Here is a 17,317-nt window from a genome sequence, read left to right as displayed (position 1 = left end):
CCGCCGTGCTTGGCTTCCTGCACCCACTGCCTTTCAGCTGCTCAAGTCCACACCAGCAAACCCAGCTACCGGACCAAGGTACACATCTGACGGTCCACGGAAATCATCTCAGGAATTCTCAACTGGGGGGAGGGACGATTTGGTATCACTGCAGAAGAGCAGGGCAAATTTTATCCTTAATTATCCTTTATTTTAAAATGAAGCAATCCCCCGTGGAGAGATGTACATCCACCATCTGCTGGAGACAGAGAATACTGGCAGGCTGATGTAACTGCAGGTGTATATATACTGCAACAACAGTTTACTCAGTCTTCATCTGCTGATAGGGATGCATAACCCACTTGTGCTGGACTCATCTGACTGGATGCTAAGAAACTGTAAATCAATAAACAGTCACATCATTAATTTGACTTGAGATGGAATTTTCTAGGCAAATAATGACTAGCTCTATACTTTTGCTCTGGTATATTATCTTTGGCACAGAGAGTGCACCATCTAAACCTTTTTTTGGATGTGACATGATGCACTAGTTACTGTGTAGTGGGTAACATTCCTTTCCTGGCTAAGGTTATTGATAAAACTGTTCTTTACAGCTTTTCTACTATTTGAAGAAAGTGGATGGCCTGGATGTTGTTGAACCAGGTTCAGAGTCATTACACAGAGATAGTGCCTGTGACAGTGGTAGATGAGGTGCTATGCTGTAGAAAGCACGGGGAGTCTGTTTTTTGTTTTTGCTTAATTTCTCAAGTGCTTTCACGCAGGTCAACCATAAAATTTTCCTGAAGAGTTGTACACAAGTAGGGTGAATTACTGCAGGATTTCTTGGTGCATAGTTAAGCCTGAGAATTCATTGCCAGAGGATGTGGTTACAGCAGTTAGTGTAATTGGGTTTAAAAAAAGGTTTGGATAAGTTCCTAGAGGAGAAGTCCATAAACTGCTATTAATTAATAAGAAATAGTTGCTTGAGATCTATTTAATGTTTTGAGTACTTGCCAGGTACTTGTGTCTTGGATTGGTCACTGTTGGAAACAGGATGCTGGGCTTGATGGACCCTTGGTCTGACCCAGTATGGCATCTCTCATGTTCTATAAAGGAGATACAAAATTAACCTATCGCAGGATAGCTCTCTCCATGATAGCTGGTACCCTGTGGTGGCAGTCAGGAAGTTAAAATTTCTCAACCTATCCCCAGTTAACTATAATTTTTAATGTAAAATAATTTAAGTTTTAGGTTTTTATATATGGTTTTGTATACATTTGGTTGATACCGTTGTACACCGCTATAGGAAGGTTTCCACTTGCTATGGCAGCATATAAAAGTGCAATCTCTTTTCTAAAATCTAGGCTCATTTGTGTATTTTTGTTGCCCTGAAACCAGGGCAAGGACCAACGTTCATCAATTTTAATATATCACTACAACATATTCATAAATCCATTCATCTGAATCATTTTATCATACAAAGTTCAAGTAGCAAAAATCAGATTCTTTACAGGTTCTGATACTTTATTAGCCCAGCAGTTATCCAAAGATGATGATGTGCCTGAGCTTCTACCATCTGCCCTGCCCTCTGAGTGTGCTTTCTAGTTTGAATTCTTAAACAGTCAGCTAAACCTTGTCTTCCCAACTTTCAAATATCAGAGCACTCAGTTCTTAACACCAATGCTTATTAGAATGAAGAAAAACAGTTCCAACACTCACAGCGACTTGCAAGGCGAGAAGAGTAGCCTGGTTAGCTGCTGAGTTCTGGAACTCAGCCATCAGATGGAGACCTCTGAAGCTTGTGGTAGAAGTTGTAGCTACTAGCAATTAAGGCAGACTAGCAGCATATGGGAAACAGACAAGGCAAGTAAGAGGTGAAAGGATAATGGCTGTCTAGGAGCTTGAAGAAGATGAAGGGGAGTTGTTAGCATTTAAGAGCCTGCTTCTAATTAAAACTTAGCAGGAAATTAACCAGTCCCGGATGTTCCTTGGGGCAAGGAACCAATACAAAGAAGAGAGAGAACGTAACAGGAACAGATCCAATCAAAGTTCAGCAACATTTAAACAATATCCAATAAGAAAAAGAAACTCTACAACATGCAGAGAATTTAAGCTGAACAATAACACAAAATGACTGCAGAAGGCAGCATAATAAAATATATATACAAATACATTTAAATATTCTGCAAAGGCAGACCACCACCATTTAAGTCACATTTAAAGAAGATTCCTCTATGGCACAGGTGGAAAATGCCGGCCCTCAAGGGCCACAAAACAGGCCAGATTTTCAGGATATCCACAATGAATATACATGAGTAGGAACTGCATGCTCTGCCTCCAATGTATGGAAAACTCATGCATATTCATTGTAGTTATCATGAAAACCTGGCCTCTTTATGGCCTCAAGGACTGGTGTTCGGCACTCCTGCTCTATAGTGTTGAAAGTCCATGCACAACCTCATGGACAATTCTCGTTGTTCTAATAAAAAGGTATTACAACTTGAAAATCTTCCTTTTTCTACAAGAGTCTAAATATGATTGGCTTTGCCTCATAGGTAGGGACCTTCATTTTCAGTTTTATTTTTCTACAGCGTCTCACCCAATCTTCTTCATGCCTCTGAAGAAACTGCAAACAGGTAATAGCGAAGAACTGCTTCCTTCACCAAAAGTCTGAGCTCAAATAAAGGCTGCTCCATTTTTTTTTTTTTTTTTAATTTTAACCTTCTGGTCCCATAACACAATACAGATAGTCGTGAATGCAATCAGCCATTCCACAACAAACTACAGGAAGGAGCAGGAACAATGTAAGCAGCAGTGAATGAGGAGGAAAGATGGGGGAAATAGCCAGAAAGGGGAGTGAATATTATTTAAAAAAAAAAAAAAAAAGGGGGGGGGTCTGGAAGCAAATTGCTCAGCGCAGGTGGTATACACCCAGAGTTCTGAAAAAACTCAAAAAATAAATTGCAGATATTACTGGTAATTTGTAACCTATTGTTGGGATCATCCACTGTGCCTGAAGACTGGAAGGTGACCAATGTAACCCTGTCTTTAAAAAGGGCTCCAGGGGTAATCCAGGAAACTATAGACTAGTGGGTCTGACTTCAGTGCCTGGAAAATTGTGTAAACTATTCTAAAGAACAAAATCACAGACCATATAGGACATAAGAAATTGCCATACTGGGCAAAGGTCCATCAAGCCCAGCATCCTGTTTCCAACAGTGGCCAATCCAGGCTACAAGTACCTGGCAAGTACCCAAACACTAAGAAGATCCCATGCTACTGATGCCAGTAATAGCAGAGACTATTCCCTAAGTCAACTTGATTAATAGCAGTTAATGGACTTCTCCAAGAACTTATCCAAACCTTTTTTTTTTTTTTTTAAACACAGCTACATTAACTGTACTAACCACATCCTCTGGCAACAAATTCCAGAGCTTAATTGTGCATTAAGTGAAAAAGAATTTTCTCCATTTAGTTTTAAATGTGCTACTTGCTAACTTCATGGAGTGCCCCCTAGTCCTATTATCCGAAAGTGTAAATAACCGATTCACATGTACCTGTAAAGATTTTAAAGATCTCTATCTCTTCTCCAAGCTGAACCGCCCTAACATCTTCAGCCTTTCCTCATAGGGGAGCTGTTCCATCCCCTTATCAATTTGGTCATCCAGTGCAACTATATCTTTGAGACACGGTGACCAGAACTGTAAACAGTAGAGGCATTATGACATTTTCCGTTTTATTCATTGTGCCATGCCTAATAATTCCTAACATTCTTTGCTTTTTGTCTGCTGCAGCACACTGAGCAGATGATTTCGATCTATTATCCACTATGCTGCCTAGATCTTTTTCCTGGGAGGTAACTTCTAATATGGAACCTAACATTGTGTAAGTACTGCATGGGTTATTTTTCACTATATGCAACTCCTTGTACTTGTTCTTATTAAATTTCATCTGCCATTTGATTGCCTAATCTTCCAGTCTCGCAAAGTCTTCCTGTAATTTATCACAATTTGCTTGTGATTTAACTACTCTGAATAATTTTGTATTATCTGCAAATTTGATAACCTCACTTGTCATATTCCTTTCCAGATCATTTATAAATATATTGAAAAGGACCGGTCCAAGTACAGATACCCGAGGCACTCCACTGTTTACCTTTTTCCACTAAGAAAATTGACCATTTAATCCTACTCTGTTTCCTGTCTTTTATCCAGTTTGTAATACATGAAAGGACATTGCCTCCTATCCCAAGACTTTTAGTTTTCTTAGAAGCCTCTCATGAGGGACTTTGTCAAACACTTTCTGAAAATCCAAAAAAAAAAAAGAAAGACACTACATCTACCGGTTCACCTTTATCCAAATCTTTATTAACCCCTTAAAAAAAAAAAAAAAAAAGGATTTGTGAGGCAAGACATTCCTTGGGTAAATCCATGTTGACTGTGTTCCATTAAACCATGTGTCTTTTCTACATGTTTCTGTGATTTTTCTAGGTAAATAGAGGATAGTGGGGTGAATTTTTTTTTTCTGTCTTTATTTTCATGGCTCCCACCATAGGCCAGTTATTTGCACACCATAAATCTGCACAGAAAGTCTTCAGTGTGCAATGGCTGATGCTTCCTCATCCCAGGGGGTGTCAACACTATCTCCACAGCAGCTCCAGCCCTGGCCAGCCTGCTGTACAGAAGCCAGGTTTATCATACAGATTAAAGACCACAGCACACCATATTACTGTCAGGGCAGTCCTCTAGATCTTTTCTTCAATATCTTTGCAGAGATATGGGGCCCACAACTTATGGTATCGTTTGGGGTCCTTACTGGGGCAAAAACAACTTTCATATCCTTTCATTCTACCACCATTCACTCCTTACGAAAAAAAAATGGAAAAATGTATACAATTACAGTAAATGGCAATTAATAGTGATAAATATATCAGGCACAATAATGTAAAATATATTTATTAGGCACACAACACAATATGAACAACTGGGTTCCTTGCAATAGAACAGTCATCAGGGTAAGGCAAAAGGATAACTGACAAAACATAAGTACTTGTGATATCACTGCTTTTGGAGTTGCATTGATGCAGGTGAGGAAACATCCTTGTCATTTCAATGTTGGTAGGAATAAAAATATTAGCTGATGTGAGTTGGTGGCTTTCCAGTTCTCTGGCATACCTCCATTTATGAATGGCTCTTTGAATGTTTCTTTTGAAGCAATTATATTATGTCAGGTTAGGGAACTGTGCAGACGAATGCTGCACTCTTAATCATGAAAGATAAGTCAAGACCGTGCCCTTGATTGTACCCCTGCAAATTGGGCACTTTCGAAGCGAAGGTGCACATTCTTTGCACACTACTAAATGTCCACAAGGAATAAATACAATTGAAACTTCTTTGTCCATACAAACTTTACAGGTTCTCTCTTCCTGCAATCTTCTTAACTGTTCTTCCATTGATAAACCTAAAAATAATTAAAACCATTTCAAATACAATGCAATAAAAGCCACAAAGTTTCACACCCCTTATCAAAAAAGCATGACTACATTTCTTTTTTTGGTCTAGCCCTTTTCTCCTGCTCCTGTAGGCTTCCAGCTCAACATCAGAATTGGCCTTTATTAGATTATGGGAGGTGTTTTTTTGAACTCAGTCCTTGAATATTCCCTACCCAGTCTGGTTTTCAGCACAATACAGCAAAAGAGCAAGCTGGCCCATCCAGTCTGCCCACTTACAATGAGCAATCTCATCTGAACAGCTCTCTCTCCCCCCACGCCCCCCCCAAATGTTGCTTACCTGAACATCAACTTTCTTCCTACTACTACCCAGAAGCTGTTAAAACTATTGGCCTCTATCCCCCTTCACTGGCAGGCTATTTTAGGCCTAGTTATTTTCTTCTATGACTTCTACAATGTCCAACATCCAAGTGCCTTATAAACAAGTTTTCTAATCATCCCATAGCTACAAAAACTAGCTAAACCACTGTCCAAAATATCCAGTCTTCCCATTCTTACTGCAGTTTGAGTTTTAACCACGGTCATTCCAGTGCCTTCTTGGAACCAGATACCATATTTAGCCACATCCATAATGAAAATGCATGAGAGCTTTACAAGCATTGCTTCCATTGTATGTGGATGTCTCATGCATATGTGAGGTGATCCTGAAAACCAGACTCTCAAGATGCAAAATCCCCAGCTCCAACTGGCCCAGGAGCAGTTTGCTGGCTCAGGAATTAAACCCAAATTCTCTACACAGCACTTCCACTGTGCCATCAGTCTAGCCCCTGGCATGACTAAAGTATAGCTTCTTATAACTTAAGGGTATCATGTAGATAAAAAGGTAAAATAGTTGAAAAGTTAAGAATAAAAACGGGTGTCAAATTCAAGTGTTCAGAATGGCTCACCTGAAAAATCTTCAGATGGGGTGTACTTTAATGTTTTCTCAACTGAAAACAAAAGCAAACATAAAACATGCTCATTTCTTTGACATTAAAGCAACAGTACCACATTCATACAAGAGCAGAAAACTGCATTGTGGGGTTGGTTCAGAATGTTTGTGGCTGACTGATTATTGGTCATGATTTGATTTGCCAAAAAAGGCTCCAATGTTCAGTGGCAGATTTCCTCTTCCAAAAAGTAAAGGCAAACTGTGTCTGGCTGTAAATACGTTATGTGCCTAAAACCTTTGGAAAATGAGAGCTAAGCAGTTAGATGTCAGATTTTAACTCATTTGAATACTAATTAGGGCTGCGTGCTTACATTTAGGAAACTAAAAAAGTAGGCAGGGAAAGTTAGGTGCTCAGTGCCTAACTTAAAGTGAACAGGACTAAAATCAGACACTAAAACAGAAGTGCCTAGGCCAGGCACTTTGCATTCTTCTAGTATCAGAACAATTAAACAGAATTTATGATGCTGTCTTACTACATAAACCTTATGTTAACAATTTACACAAACAATTAGAACTTGTTTATAAACGGATTAGAAAGGGTTCCATTAAGGGTTACTACTTCTTCCTTTTATAACTGCTTATACCCCAAAACTACCAATTCACCACTATTCAAGGAAGACACAAGTAAGAGAAGCAGAGAGACAAAAAAACCATGAACTCTAAAATCATTTAAGGCCCAATACAGGGACTATATTTCTGGGACATTTTATTCATGCTCTTCAGCTTGACAGCTTTACCCAATGAACAAAGCAGATGCAAACCTACTAACTGCCTTAAAACAGGGGTAGAGAATTACAATCTTTATGGGGCCAACCACCAGTCAGATTTTCAGGATAGCTATAATATGCATGAGAGATTTCACACACACACAGCTTCATTTGCAGATAGGCATAATAAAAATAAATGAATCTCATATATGCATTTAGGGATATCCTGAAAACCCAACTGGTTGATGGCCCTTGAGGACTGGAATTAACCATCTCTGCCAAGAATGAGAACTAGCTACTGGAAAACAAGTGGTCAAACATTTTCTGACAGATATAGCCTTCTAGAGTCCAAGAAAGACCTACGATAATGAAATGATTCACTGTATACATTAAGTGAACAGGGTAATGGGTGCTTTTTTTTTTTTTTTTTACAGGTGAAATTAAAGACCTCCCTCCCCCCAAACCAACTAGCTGCTAAGGTACTAACAAGCAGGAAACTGCCTTGTCATATAGCAATTCTCCTCATGTGAGGCCAGCTGTGCTATTGCCATCTAGAGATGTGCTTCGGGTTAGAATTTCGTGCCGGGCTTTGTTTTGGGGGCCTCCTGCAGGAATTTCATTTTTTCTCCGTGGTTCGGGGGTTTTTGTTTTTTTTCGGGGCCCCAATTTTCAGGTTACTGCGCACTAACCCGAAAATGAATTTTTTCTGAAATTTTGGAAAAAAGTCAATCTTTTTCGGCTCTCTCGAATTATTCCGAATTAGACAATTTTGTTGAAATTGCCTAATTCAGGAAAAACGATTGCACATCCCTATTGCCATCTGCAAGATGTCGCAGAGTTTAAGTCATTGTGGTAAACTCACCAAACAGAGCTTTGAATAATGTAGGATCATGTTCTTTCAGAGTATTTCGGAAAACATTTGCTGCTGTATTTCCCTTTACGAGGATCATATCAATCAGTTCTCGAGCTTGCAGCACGGCTTGGGTCTTCTGTTTAATGATATCATATTCAGCCTCATTGATCACCTTAGCTGACAGCAAATTATCCAGGATGGGAAGCCCACTTGTCAAACACTGGATTAAGGCCATTCGATTCTTTCGGAGCACAGCTAGGTCATCTTAATTTAGACAAACAAAACTCCTCAAAATTAGAATTTGACAGGACTATCAAACGAAAACCACTCCTTTCCCATTCAAAATCATCCTGAGAACATGAAGTCATAGAAAACTAAATATACAAAGTCCAAGATATTCCTATTTTAAAATTTATTTTTTTTTTTAAACTCAGACTGCTGGGATTTGCACCTCCACCATCTGCTGGAGACAGAGAAATACTGGCAGACTGCAGGTGGCACCTCAACTTAACTGACCAGTGTCACTCAAAAACTTGTGTCTCCAAGACACAAGTTTTTGAGTCCAGACAGCTGGCAAAACCCAGCTGTCTGGACTGATCCGGACACATACAGGGAATGAATGCTACAAACTGTGTATGACATCTGTTACTGCAGTGTTTTGCAACCAGGGTGCCATGGAAAAGTCATCACTGCTTGATATTCAGATCCAGGCCATCACCTAGGCTCTGCTCTCAGCACCTTGCTGAGACACCAGTAGTGGCTCTTAAATGTGTTGGCATTCCTTTCTGAGAACATATGTAATGCATACCTCTTCTTCCTAGATACAGGATAAACCTCAGATTATGGTAATTAATGAGCAACATGCAGAGCATGGATTGCTGGGACCTGCTTTGTGTGGCACATATATTGTGTATAGTACTTCCTCACCTTCTGCGTCGGAGCCCTTCCAGTCTCTGTCTTATCCACAGGCTAAGAGAGATTTGGGGGGGGGGGGGGGGGGGGGGGGGGGGCGCAGCAGTGTGCACCGAGTACTAGATGAGACTCACTTTGAAGTGTTGGGAGCAGCAGTAATGGAGCTCTGGCATCCACATGCAGCAGCCAAGGTAATTAAGCCAGCTGCCCACATTACAACTTCTCCCTTCTGCACTTGTATGTAAAAGGGGCTGGTCCATTGAGGTTATGCCTCTCAATCTGCTGGAGTCAGAGAAATACTGAGGGATCTCAGGTGGCACACCAGGTTATATGGGGGGTGCTTTCAGCTTTTCTCCGACTCCATCTGCTGGAAGGGAGGCATAACCCAGCAGTCTGGACTGATCCTGGTACGTACAGGGAACACTTACTGTATGAATTTTATAAGATTCAATGCAGATTGTGGAAGATTACCCAAACTTGCAGAATTTGAGACAAGTCCCACAGGTTATATTAACATTATAACAAGCATCTAAATTTCATGTGGGGCTACTTATATCTATATTTTCCTTTTCATAGCAGCACAAACTCCCTTGTCAGAAACTGAATAACCCAACTGCTTGAATATAGCAGCAACAGCATAGAAGTCAAAGATAGGATGCAATTTCATTGGTGGAACACACTTTTATAATAGTCAAAGTCTTTGTTGGCAGAGATACCTTTTAAAAAGGTAAAAGAAAAAAAAATGCAGTACAAGAGACTGATACTTCACAAGCTCCTTCTTCAGCTAATTATCCCAGAGTCACTTAGAGAAAACTGTCCCAGGTATTAAATGCCTGCCAGCAAACTTACTAGGGACTAACAAAATAGAATATGTTTAGCGGCCATAAGGAACAGATGTACTAAGCATTTTTCCTATATGAGGAAAACCCTTTAGGGCAAGAGTGGCCAACTCCTGTAATAGAAAGCCACAAACAGGTCAGGTTTTTGGGATATCTACAATAAATATGCATGAGATATTTGCATACAATGGAGGAGTTAGTCACCCCTGCTTTAATACATCTGGCCTTCTATTCCATGCAGAAGGTTACCCACTACCATTTATGGTGAACTACATACATACCCACCCAAACCCTAACAAGCAGCTAATATACAATAAATACCTGACTGCACATCTTCAGCTTGTCTCTCCTTTTCTTCTTCAATTTTCTCATCTTCTGCTGCAAGTAGATCTGACACTAACTCATTGATGCTATTATAGTTTTCTCCACTTGTAAGGATTTTACTCTGTACCGTCTGCTTCACCAAACTCCTACTAAAGCCCATTTCCAAGGCAGCTTTCACCATATGATTGTTCATCATGACAGCATCTTCTGAACGGTTTTCCCCGCGTTCAACGTGAACTAGTCAAACAAAACCAAATGTATTTTTAACTAAAGAAAATATAACTGCATCCAAAAGCCTTAAATTAGAATCTAATCAGTTCAACCAAAGTTTGAAAACAAATTTCCTAACTCTACGGATAAAAATATTTAGGATAATAAATGCAATATTTTTGAGTTATAACAGGCAAAAGGCTGGGACTTGTGCAAGTTCTTACAGAGAAGAGAGAGTACTGAGTACTTTGTAATAAAGTCACAGTTTCAAACCTCTGCCTCAAAGTACTCAAACTACATATGAACTGAATACAAGAAATTTCCCTGGATGTAGCGGTTAGACAGTAGGTGGTACAAAGGAAAATTGGCCACCAGCTTTGCAGTTCTATACGTGGTCCTTCATCTTGCCTGACAGCTCACATTAAACATGGCTGTTTTAATTTGTACATCACATCATGGGAGAACTATTTCTACTAGTTGGAGAAATTGCATTTCTCGTTATAGTACAGCATTCAATTTTATTTATAACTTTGTAACAAAATACTGGTCATGTTCATTCATGCAAAACTTCAAAAAAAGTGCTACATTAAGTAAAATATTGTATACAAGAAAATGTTTTGAAATGGCAAATCTAGTACAAATACAGCACACTTACTTGGACTGGATACATCATCTGTAGGGATTTCAGAGGTTGACAATAACTGAGAAAAATTAAGAGGTAAACTGTTAGTCATTTGATACAGCAAGTACAGCCTTATATGCCAACACTGCTAACCCCCTCTCTCCCACCCTATGCCCAACATGTCTCTCTATCCCCCCCCCCCCCCATCCAGCTCAACTAACCACGGTTCAGCCATGCATCACAGGCAGTTCTGATACTGCTTTCACAGTGTGAGCACAAAAGCAGTACATTACAGAAACTACCCATCCCCGCAACCAAGGAGCTATGTGGCACAGGCACCATGAAGAACAACATGTTTCCAGGGCTTTTATTGCAACCAACCTTGATGCAATCAGTGAATGGCAGGGAATCAAACTCAAAAGTGACAAGGACTAGTATTAGCACATACAGATGCCATGAGCTCTGGGCAGTGGAAATATACAGAAAATAGTTGGCTCCACAGCATTATGGGATAATTTTTCGGTAAAAACTTACAGGGAAATTAGTCTATAATGGAACAGAAGTTTCCTTTACTCAAAGCAGCACTGCTTGCTATACTAGTGCCAAATACTCAACTATAAATGAAAAAAAAAAAATTTAAAAGAGGGAACTAGTGCTCATAATTTATGATCCATTTCACATTGATTAAAAAAAACAAAAAAACAAAAAAACTGCACTTGATAATATTAAAGTAACTGTGAGCTCTGTATCACATTTATGGCTTGCTTAAATAGGAAATATAACAGGCCAATTGAGAGCTATTTATCTTTACCTGCTCAAGAAGATGTGGAAATCTTGCCTGAATCTGATTGACAAACTCTTGTCCTTTAATTTTCAGTAAATATTCACATCTAAAATGCAAATAAAAAGAAGTAGTTAGATACATTCTTATATAATCATAACCTGCTAAATAATCAAGTAACACTGATAACTCTGTCTCCCAACATTTTCTGGTTTCACTTTAAATTGGACCAATTCAACAGACCTTGGCAGTGGTGAAGGGTTTAGGACTATGCTCTTAAAGCTCAATTGCTGGGGTAAGCTCTAGTTAAAATATTTTTAGACCAGTGAATTAAATACATCTGGTAATTTAGACATTACAAACTTTTCATTATTCAAATTGGTAAGATATATAGGCCAATAAGCCATAAACCAGCTGCAGTAGCTCCTGGTAATGTCATTTCAGTATAAAGGTATCCGTGTCCATCATGAAAGCTGCAGATACTAAAAACAGCCGAAGCAGGATGTGTTTTCCCAATGTCATTGAAATTCTTGCTCTGCACTTTAACACTGAGTGGGAAAGGGGCCACAACAGTTCACAATTATGCTTAGTACTGAATGTGAGAGTTCCGCAAAAGTTTAAAGCATTACCTTTACACACAAGCATTAGTCTAAAGTTTTATTATGCTGATATGCTTTTATATTTCATGAGGTCTATATTCAGCTGATGTTAGATGACCAGATAAATAGGACTTAGGACTGGTTATCTAGCAGCCGCTGAATATCTGGTTATGTTTAGCAGCCGGATCAGAGCAGTGCTACTTAGACGGATAAGTTATCCAGCTTTAGATTGATAACTTAACTGGTTAACTTAGTCCTGCTCAATAGGTCTAAACTTAAAGACATATCCGTCTAAGAAGCACTTTCTACAGGGATATTCGGCAGTGTAACTGTTCTGCTGAATATCCCATTTAAGTCAGCCGGATGCATTTATCTGGCTAACTCAGATAAATGATCTCTTTTCAGTACTGACCCCCATGTGTTTTATTTTAATTTTAATTTTTTTTTATGTTTAACCTGTTATTTAGGTGCTCAGTAGGCAGAGGGGGGAAATTTTCATTTAAGTAGTGAATAGTGGCCAATATGCAACTAGTTTTGATATACAGACCATCTTGCACATGCTTCACAATTAAAACATCTTGTATTTATGTAATGTGTTAGCCAAAGAAACCATAAGTCTGGAGGGAACTTTTTATGTATTTTCTTTTAATTGTATGATCTATTTTTGTTTACCCATTGAAATATATAAGAAAGATAGGTGGAAATTAAGATGGACAGGTAGAGGGGGAGGAGTGTAAGAAAACAAATGGATTTTTTGTATACCTTGGAAACCATTTGGCATGCTCAGTCCATGGATCATCTCCCGATTCCCAACACCTCAGTCCACCATCACAGCAAAAACATTTAACATCATCATTACCACCTTGAATAACAAAAAAAAAAAAAAAAGGTATAAAACAGGTCTTATTGTGGCTCTTCAAACACTCAAATTTGTATGATGTTTCAGATTAAAAGCAAAAAAAAAAAAAAAAAATCATATTTGACAAACTTAAAAATTCTTACCAACATAATAAAAACCAGCGTTTGCAAGTTGCTCTGGTTGAACTGGGATCCTGGGTGACCAATTTATGAAGGTTTTCACTCGAGCTCTGTAGGTCTGCATACCAATGTTCGAGACATTGAGTCTGGAATATTCCCAAGTAGGAGTTTCCAAAAATGGACAGTCAGGAAAGTGTCTGCGATGCTCTGACATAGCATTATCTTTAGGTTCCCAATTACTCAGTTGCCCACCACACATAAAACAAGCAACTTTATCTTTGGGTCCCAGGTGGTAAAAACCAGCTTTTGCAAGTTCTGTTGGAGGCAGAAATGTCAAGGGCCAGGCTTGATATGAGCGTAATCTAGCATCTTCTGTGCTCATTTCAGGGTTGTATAAGTTGGGTCTAAGATGGGGCAAATCTTCTACTGCTCTATAGGTTACAGGGTCCACAGAAAAACTGGAGTACAAACAACTGAAGTACCCAACCTGCTCTAGACTTGGGGCCAAGGAACTTGACTGTGATGACTGCAAGAGACTATTTGTTACTGGAGGAGAAAAGGCCGAATGAGATGAGGATCCCAGGTTGCTGACACAATGGAGGCTTTGAATAAAGCTACAACTTGGATACAATTGTTTGTGTTTTTCGAGTGCGTTGTCTCCTGATTTCCAGTTATCCAGCATCAAGCCACAACTGAAGCATTTAACCTTGTCACTCACTCCAGTATAATAAAAGCCAGCTTGAGCAAGGCTCCTTTCTGACACAGGAACATTGGAAGGGAAAGCGTAGAAGGTGGACATTCTATACAGTTCACATGAGACGTCATACTTCAGCTCATATGCATTAGTTCTGTTCATCAAATTGGCCAGGAACTGGCTTTTTTCCAGGAGATTCATTATGAAAAGTGAAAAAGAGGGTGCAGTCTTTCTCTGGGAGGTAGCTTTGTGCATCAATTAGCTCTTATCATATACCAGGACCTGGGAGCAAGAGCAGATAAGGCACTTTTGTATCTGCCATGTCAGACTTCCCAGATTCCTTGCAATGGTGGAAGGGTGGGGATGGAATAAAAGGGCAAGTATTGGTTGGTCCTTTCTGGTAAAAAAAAAAAAAAAAAAGGAGAAGAGGAAACACCACCCCATGGAATATGGAAGATGCTAAAGTGCAACATAAACTAGAAGTATTTTACAAGTATTTAGTAAAATATATTCCATATAGATGGGAACACGCCTTCATTTACCAAGATAACTAATACCCAAAGATGATTATCTACATGACCTTTACTTATGGTTTTTGTTTGGTTTTTTTTAAGGCAACACCCATGTGAGCTTGAAAACTTAGTTATCTCCAAAGCAACACTTAACATACCCTTTTTGGATGTTTCCTTGCTTTCGCTTTCTAAATGGTCACTTTAAGAGAAGTTTTAAAAAGAACTGAAACCAAAACAGCTGAGATAGAGATAAGAAGTAAAGACTTACTAAGAGAGAAAATGGGGTAAAGAGTTGAAAGGAAAGTGTGGTCACTGGGAAATACATGAATGGGTCTCATTTACTGGAGTCCCCATACTCTCCCATTTTCTATTAGGAAAGATACTTGGTATATAGGCCTCACAGTGAGGGGAAGTAGGGAGGTCTCAGGTTACATAAAGGGGGAAGATGAGTGAAGGTGTAAAAAGAAACCCTTATAAACTCCTTTAAATGCAATGCACAAACACTGGCAATGGTGTCTTCATGCATGCAAAAAAAGATATTACCCTGTATCACCCTTTGCTTTGAATTTTCACCATTGAAAGTGGGCTATCTTAAGAAAAAAGCTCACTTGCAATATTTAAAGTCCTATCCAGATAACATAGGAGTAGGTCAGGGATGGCAAACTCTGGTCTTCAAATACCACTAACATAAGTTTGTTATGTAAATTAATCTGGGTCTTGTATTAAATGAATATTCATTATGGATATCCTGAAAATAAGATCCATTTTTTGCACTTGAGAACCAGTATTTAGCATCCCTATACTATGTACTCTATCTACACTTTCTTTCCAGCACATGGGTAAATAAAAGCACATTTAAACCTTTTGCCACTGATCTTCAAAAGATTATTTATAAATTGATGCACAAAGGTACCTCCCAGAGAACAGACTGACATCCCTATTGGGGGATTAAGCCTCCATACTGTAAACTGTTCCTCAACACAAGAAATGGTAAATAATTTTAGACAGAAGCATTATGGAGTTTGCACAGGAAAACCCTGTAACAAAAACAAAAGAGAAAAGTTAATTACAAAAAACATAAAAGTCAGCTACTCCAAAGAAAACATAAGTGAAATACAAATTTAGAAATTTTTACAAAGGACCCTTAGACACAGGATCCAACCACTTACAGAGAAATGCAAATATATATGCAATTCCAGATAAAAAACAAACAAAAAGCTAAGATTAGCGAGATAAGTAAGGAACCCTAGTCACCTAACCAAAAAATTAAGCAATCTCCAAACAAATTTAAAAATAAAAGCCTCTTAAAGAGACAATTCCCTTACGTAAGATATATTCATACAAAGCACCCACCAAAGATCAAGCGCTGTCGGTTGATTCAGCCACGCCACCAAAAAGACAAAAATCGCTTCTTGTCAAGGTAATGCACATTTTCATTTGCCCTTATATACGGTACGTCCTTTATTGGGATTTCCCCATTCTTGTCCATGAAAACGTGATTGCAGCTGTCGCTTAAGGCAGGGTCACGCCCTGGGGCGGGGACAGACAAAAACAAAGCGAGCACGTCTGACTTCTTCAGTACCCAGCCCTTACTTCAGCTTTGAAAACTCGCCACACTCTACCCAGGACCAGCACACTCTTCTTTACCAGTCGCGTAAATAAGAGGAAAGGCCGAGGAGCGGCAACGCGCCGCCAGCCCCGATCCGCTCGTGCATTTGTTTAGGAGCGGTGACGTCAAAATGCAGGCACGAAGCGGCCAGGCAAATAACATCTCATTTAGGCACCTGAACCGTTCAACGGACAATAAACGTAAACGTACCTAGATATGCACTCAGTAGTATAACTAGCCCAACGCTCCCTGCTGGAGCCAGCAAACAAGGACAAGCCGTTGACCGCAAACCGCCGAAGGGCGAGGCACAGAACACTGCAGTTACGTTCCAAGCCTCGCTGCCACCCGGCGCCTGCGCGCTGGCTGCTGCAGAGGGAGAGGGCGCGGTATATTTCTGGGATTGGGCTGTGCGGGAAGCAGCTTAGTGGGGATTGAAAGAGGTGCTATAGGATTGCTGCACTTGGGGATCTTAAGGTACCTAGGGCTGGCGGGGGCGCCTCTCTCCTCACCTTGGGGAGGGGGGTTGTTAGTGCTTCTTCAGCATAGGGACTTTCCGCTAACATTGTTCCGCTGCAGGAAAGCCCCGTACACAGTTCCCGTGGAAGTTCCCCTTCGCAAGAGGGCGGGAAATTCCCATGAAGCGGATATCCCGTTACGTGTCACCAACTTCTGACTCAGAGCTTTTTGCCTTCCGGGTGGGGGAGGGAGGATTCGTGTTGAACGCTGATATTACGTCTGGGGGAATTCTGTGCAAAAACGTTGCAAATTCTACACATACATTTTTTAAATTCAGCAAAATTCTGCACATTTATTTGTCAAAATAAATTTTCCCCTCATATTATTCTGCATTTTAGTGCAATCAAGTATTTTCATGAGATGAGGTAAACAGGGACAGAAGCAGAGGTCAAAGGAGGATTCACATTTCCACCTGCTATAGGCCAGGGTCAGCTGAGACAATGACCTTCTCTGCTACCTGAATCAGAAAGCTAGCTCCAAGCCTCACATGCAGCAGCAGGATTCCTATTTAACCAAACATCTCTTGCCAGTCTAGCCCAGCAGAAGATGATGTTTGGTTAAATGCAACCTCTGCCGCCCAAGGCACAGTCTGCTTAGCTGTCCGGTACCAGGGCACACATGTCAAAGGCTACAGCCCTCTGGCTCAGAACAAATAGAAATATGAGAATAATTGGAAATATGAATCCCCCTTGGCCTCTGCCCCTTGTCTCCATTCACCTGCTTTCCCCTCATACCTCCAGCC

The 17,317-nt window shown here is 39.9% G+C and overlaps 1 protein-coding gene across 3 annotated transcripts; it reads right to left on the bottom strand.

The window, feature by feature from the left end:
- Nucleotides 1–4,908: 4,908 nt before the first annotated feature.
- On the bottom strand, nt 4,909–16,712 carry BIRC2 (baculoviral IAP repeat containing 2). 3 transcript variants are annotated; one of them, XM_029602417.1, is made up of 9 exons: nt 16,569–16,712; nt 13,269–15,487; nt 13,029–13,128; nt 11,698–11,776; nt 10,920–10,965; nt 10,052–10,291; nt 7,989–8,243; nt 6,376–6,417; nt 4,909–5,439 (listed from the first exon to the last, which is right to left on the bottom strand). In XM_029602417.1, exons 2-9 carry the CDS (start codon nt 14,191–14,193, stop codon nt 5,246–5,248), a joined length of 1,881 nt encoding a protein of 626 aa, XP_029458277.1. In that variant the 5' UTR covers nt 14,194–15,487; nt 16,569–16,712; the 3' UTR covers nt 4,909–5,245. The 3 variants fall into 3 exon arrangements, with proteins under 3 accessions (XP_029458277.1, XP_029458275.1, XP_029458276.1); XM_029602415.1 differs by lacking the exon at nt 16,569–16,712 and adding an exon at nt 16,270–16,482; XM_029602416.1 differs by lacking the exon at nt 16,569–16,712 and adding an exon at nt 15,804–16,217.
- Nucleotides 16,713–17,317: the final 605 nt, after the last annotated feature.

The sequence above is a fragment of the Rhinatrema bivittatum genome, chromosome 5 (genome assembly GCF_901001135.1).
Source record: "Rhinatrema bivittatum chromosome 5, aRhiBiv1.1, whole genome shotgun sequence".
Classification (NCBI taxonomy): Eukaryota; Metazoa; Chordata; class Amphibia; order Gymnophiona; family Rhinatrematidae; genus Rhinatrema; species Rhinatrema bivittatum.
Note: the sequence above shows the minus strand (reverse complement) of the source record. Positions and strands in the feature narration are given on the sequence as shown.